This window comes from Diceros bicornis, unplaced genomic scaffold, assembly GCF_020826845.1.
Source record: "Diceros bicornis minor isolate mBicDic1 unplaced genomic scaffold, mDicBic1.mat.cur scaffold_145_ctg1, whole genome shotgun sequence".
In the NCBI taxonomy this organism is placed as follows: domain Eukaryota; kingdom Metazoa; phylum Chordata; class Mammalia; order Perissodactyla; family Rhinocerotidae; genus Diceros; species Diceros bicornis.
The window spans coordinates 754,128-759,880 of record NW_026691056.1 but is presented as its reverse complement, the minus strand read 5'-3'; the positions used below and the strand labels follow the sequence as shown (position 1 = coordinate 759,880).

At 38.3% G+C, this 5,753-nt stretch overlaps 1 protein-coding gene across 1 annotated transcript; it reads left to right on the top strand.

Annotated features, from left to right (window-relative positions):
- Nucleotides 1-766: 766 nt before the first annotated feature.
- LOC131402542 (centromere-associated protein E-like) lies at nt 767-1,890 on the top strand. The gene is made up of 2 exons (XM_058537235.1): nt 767-914; nt 1,558-1,890. The coding sequence occupies exons 1-2, from the start codon at nt 792-794 to the stop codon at nt 1,888-1,890; spliced, it is 456 nt and encodes a 151-aa protein (XP_058393218.1). The 5' UTR covers nt 767-791.
- Nucleotides 1,891-5,753: the final 3,863 nt, after the last annotated feature.

Genomic DNA, 5,753 nt, shown 5'->3' with positions numbered 1-5,753 from the left:
TGTTACTAAGGAAAGAGATGGCCTCAGAAGAGTGGAGGAAACCCTCAAAATGGAGCGAGACCAGCTCAGTGAAAGCCTGAGAGAGCTGAAAGCTAAAGTAAGTTACACTCATTCCCCACCCTAGTGAGGAGACATGGGGTTTTCTGACAGTAGTGAGCCTTCTTTGAAATGAGGGGTACTATTAGTGTGCGTGAACTGATATAACTTTTAGGCACATAGTTTGGTATTCTTGAAAATTTTAAATTCTGCAACCATTATTTCCTTTATAGACTTTATCCTATATGTACACTTAATCAATTGTTAAGATAAATATATATTTATGTTTATACACACATACAGAAATACACACCACAAGGTTGTTCATTGTAGCAATTTGTACTAAAAAATGGGAAACAATCTAAATGTCCATCAGAAGGAAACTGGGTAAACACAAGCACTATGTCAGAATACTATGCAGCACATAATAAAACCATGGAATAGATTTGCACGTCCTAATATGGAAGCCCAAAATAACCCTTAGGGGGAAAAGCAAGCTATAGAATAGTACGTATGTAATATGTTTGCCTTTGGGAATTAGGAGTTGGTTGTGGGGAGGTAGGGACGGGGGGATAAGTTTGTAATTTTCTAACAACAAAGATGTAGATTAAGAAGTAATAGTTTTATTATTTATACTAAGAAAATATATCATTTTCATTAAGAAAATACTAGTTAAAATTAAGATATATCACTGTTTTTAAAATTCTCTAATGATTAAGAATCTGGAAAAACAAGAGGAACTAAGAATTGCTCACATGCATCTTAAAGAGCACCAGGAAATTATTGATCAACTCAGAGGGATTGTTTCTGAGAAGACAGATGAAATATCAAATATGCAGATGGATTTAGAAAATTCAAATGCTAAATTACAAGAAAAGGTATTGGGGGAAGGGAGGCTTATTTGATTGGATATCTGACTTATTTGTGCCTAAAATCCTTTGGGGATGTAAAACAGTTTAGCCACATTGGAAAACAGCTTGGCCATGTTTACTCACACTGAACGTATACCAGCCTGTGGCCCAGCATATACGAGTATGTACCTAAGAGAAAAGAATGCATACTTCCACATAAAGATATGTACAAGAATGTTCATATCAGCTCTAATCATAATAGTGAAAAACTGAAAACAACTCAAATGCCTATCAACAGGAGAACGGATACATACATTGTGATTTGTAAGTTCAAAAACAGGCAAACTCATCTAGGATGATCAAGGTCAGAATAGTGGTTGGCTGGAGTAAGGGGGCACCCAGGAACCTCATGGGGTGCTAGAAATATTCTGTATTTTAATCTGGGCTGTAATTACATAGACGTATACGTATGTCAGGAATAATTGAGCTATACACTTGAGGTTAGTGTGCTTATGTATATTATACCTCAAAAGAAAGTAAATTCTGTTGGAATTATGCAGAATATTGAGTCACATGGAAGCCTATTGTTTTAATCAATTTAGAAACTATTCTTGATACTTCCCTTAAAAACCATCTGTATCCTAACATGTTATTTTATGATGATCTTAAGATCCAAGAACTTAAGACAAATGAACATCAACTTTTTAAGTTAAAAGAAGATGTCAGTGAGACACAGAAAAAAATGTCTGAAATAGAGAAATTGAAGAAACAATTCAAGACCCAAAGTTTAACTCTGGATAAAATGGAAATGGAGAACTCAGAGCTGGCTCAGAAACTTCATGAAAACCTTGAAGAAATGAAATCTGTAATGAAAGAAAGAGATAGTCTAAGAGTAGTAGAAGAGAATCTCAAACTGGAGAGAGACCAACTCAAGGCAAACCTACAAGAAACCATAGTTAGAGTGAGTTATGCTCTTTCTTCCTATCCAGTGAACATGTTTTAAATACAAGAAGCCTCCTTCTCTTTTAAATCAATGGTACTGTTGGTGAAAATGTAAGTTATAACCTTTTAGGGAGACAGTTTGACAATATCTTATTAAAAATGTTTCAGCATATACATTTGTTAAGGCACTTACACTTTAGCAACTTATCCTACCAATATATTCACACATTTGGGCAGAAATACAGCAGCATTCTCTGCAATACTGTTTATGGTGAACAGACTCTAGAAGCAATCCAAGTGTCTGCCATAAGGCACTGGCTAAGTGGGCCCACAAACATATATACTATCACTTATTTCATCCCATGGGGCTCTGCGTACCTATATTGCAGCCCTATGTCACCACCTTGAATTCTAATCACTGCCTGTTGTCTCCTCTACACACCTGTGAACTCTACGACATCAGAGAACAAGATGTATTTACTCATTGAAGGAAGCTGTACCGTAAGCACATTGCATACCATGAAAATGCTTACTTCTTAAATCAAACACAACCTTTCTGAGCTCCTGCTCTGTGCCAAGAACAGCACCAGACACTGCAAAAATAAGGATTTGTTCAATGTGATCTAAACGTAGCTTTAAAGAAGCTGAAAAGTAAGGACTTACAATACCATGTGTTAGAATCCATGCGAGAGATTTAAGTTAGGTTACTGTAGAGTGGTCAGAAAGGGTTTCCTTGAGATGATAATGCCTGCAATGATGCTAAAATGAGTCAAGCAAGCTAGTTCAAGGTAGAGAGAGAGTGTATCATTTTGGGTGGAAATGATAAAAAAAAGTTGACTTTTTTGGCTATAAAAGTTAAATTACTAAGTGGAGGAAGGATACATTTGGACTCTGCAGTCCTCATCCAGAGGTTTCCGTTTCTTTGGGAGAACGGTGCATACAAAACAGAGGTGGAGAGCCAGCCCTGATTGCCTAGTGTGAAAGTTCAGTGCTCACCACTTCGGTGGCCCAGGTTGGTTTCCTGGCAATGGAACCACACCATCTCTTTGTGAATTGCCATGCTGTGGTGGTAGCTCACATAGAAGAAATAGAATGATTTACAACTAGGATATACAACAATGTACTAGAGTTTTCGGGACAATAATAAAAGAGGAAGATTGGCAACAGATGTTAGTTAGCTCAGGACAAATGATTCACTTCAAAAAAAATAGAAGTGGAGAAAATCGCTGCAAGGCATATACTCCCCTATCTCATTGGAAATCTCATTCTCTGGGCAGGGAATGCAGTCAAAACAACAGGCAGCCTTGCTCTCCTGAGGGCTCTACCTGAATCCCAGACTGCAACTCTCACTGCATACAGAGTGTGGAGTCTCGAAAAAATCAGATACCACTTGGTAACAGCTGTGACTTTTACCTAATTTTCCAGTAACTAGAGTGTTTAAGAGTATTGTGCCTTAACAAACTGAAGCTTGAAATATCTAAATCCAATTCATAGGTTAGATGCCATGCTTACCGTATGATATAAAAAACTGGTAAACCTCAGACATATTGTGGGTTTGTTTCCAGAGCATAGCAAAAAATCAAATATTGCAATAAAGCGAGTCACAACAATTTTTTGATTTCCTAGTGCATAAAGAAGTTATGTTTACACTATAGTGTACTAAATGTGCAAAACATTATCTCTAAAAAACATGTACATAACTTAATTTTTTAAAAAAAATTATTCCTAAAAATTACTAACCACCATCTGAACATTCAGCAACTTGCAATCTTTTTGCTTGTGAAGGTCTTGCTTCGATCTTGGATTATTTGTAAAAGAAAAAATTACTTCAGTTGGAAGTGAATTGTTAAACTCCCATATGTGGCCCTCTATGAAGCTCTGAGCGGGCAGAAAACCCCAACAAGATTTTGGTTATTCATGTGTGGCGTGAGTAATTGTGATTGGGTTCCACATATCTCAGTAATTCCTGTGGCCCACTCAATCACCTCCTCAGATAAAAACAATTCCTGATCACGTGGAGCATGTTGGGAATATTCTCCTCCTTTCACCTTCAGTCCAAAACCTTCTGGAAAATTCCAAAAGTTGAGAAAGGTGTAATCTGAATCTGATTTTCCTTCTTTGGCAAAAATCACTGAGTCACCAGCAAGGATGTTAAATTCCATGTTCCTCAGAAAGGGGTGCAGCTAAAAGAGACATATCATCCTGTGGGGAAGTGGGCCCGGGTGTTAAAGAGAAAAACCCTGAATTGGGGAAAACCTTTCGTTGTCTGTAATCCTTGTTACATAACGTAACTTTATTACAAGTATCCAATGAAGTAAAGCAAATGAAAGCATATGGAGAACTACAATATCATAATGTTTCCAATACATCAGTTAGTTTCAAGAGAAAATGCCTAAAGACAAGAATATCAAGATGATCAGTGGTGATAGGATTCAGACAAATCTCAAGTACAAAGTCCAATCTAGCCAAGCTCATGCACTCTCTCAATTTTCCCAGACCATCAATCTGCAAAATCATGTTAACAATACCTAAAGTTGTTGCAGAATTAAATGAGATCATTTATGTAAATTATTCACCATCATGTTCAGCACCAGATAGGCACGGAAAGGACAAATTGTCTTCTTGTCATTAAGGAGTTGCATGGGAGAAGGCTGGATAATCCCTATTGAAACATTAGGCATGCAGTATGTTGGGATCCTTTGTAACACAAAGCATTGATATTGACTCATAGCCCACTTCCTCCTTACCACTAGAACCTTCTTGTTGATGACTTACAACCCAAGACTAGATTTACCTCCTAGGGAGTGAAACAAGTACAGAAACTCCTGTGCTTTTCTTGGAGAAAGAATCCTAACTGCTTGGTTTGAACACCTGTGGAACCCCATAAGAACGTCACTTTAAGAGTGTACATGCTGTTATGCAGAAGAGACTTTAACTGCCAGGGAGAAATGACCAGATCTTACCCGCTTCCCATTGCCTGAATTACTGCACGTTGAAGAACATCTCATGAAGTCTCCAGGCCACAGCATACACAGCATTGTACAAATTGTAACTCCATTCAGTCATGATCGTGTCAAAAATCTGCCAAGGCAACTATCCCAAGGAGGCATTGGGTAGACAATTCTCCAGTGTTTTATAGTCAGGCTCAGAAATGGTGCAAGGAATAAAGGGGTACCGCAACCTAGTGAGGTAAATGTCTTCTGGATATTTGGAAGGGTTAACTTTCTGGATAAAATTTTCAAAGCAAGGAACCTCACTACGGTGGTGTCAAAAAATGAGAGTCCCATGGAATGAGTCAAGCATGAAATCTCTCTCACTGTGGATAAAATCCCACTGTGATGTCGTGACCCAGACTTTCCATATAACTAAATACTCCCAATTAGACAAGCTCAAGCTTACGAGAGAGTTGGCATCACCGTAAATGATAACCACATTCCCTTCTGTTTCCTTTACTTGCAATCATATGGCCAGGTCCTTGAGGAGTATGATCTTTCAGTGACAGGGATCATTTCCACAAAGGCTGCACTGATTCCATTCCGGTCCATCTCTTCTCTCAAGTCTGAGAGAAACTCAACACCTTTCTTGTCTTCCGAGATGACCAGCTCCACCCAGGTCCAACAGAAATGAAGCAGCAAAGAGTCCATGCCAATGGCTAGAGATGTGTCCCTGGGGGCCAACTGATAGATACATGGAAATTGCTCATCATCATTCAAGATAAGATCAAAAGGACCATATGTAAGCTAAAATGAAAGACAATTGGAAGCAATATGAGGACGAGGATTGGCAAAAACCACATTCTCAGTCCTGAAGGCTGTTCAGCAACACCTGGAAGTGGTAGAAGGGGACAATTGGTCATTTCATTTTCTAATCATTTTCCACTCCCTGAAAGCTTTCTAGAAAATAAGATCAGTAGATTTCCAGGAA

Coding starts and splice junctions, on each gene's coding strand:
- LOC131402542 (XM_058537235.1), top strand. CDS start 792: ATGCATCTTAAAGAGCACCAGGAAATTATTGATCAACTCAGAGGGATT. Junction 915..1,557: donor ATGCTAAATTACAAGAAAAG/GTATTGGGGGAA, acceptor GATGATCTTAAG/ATCCAAGAACTTAAGACAAA.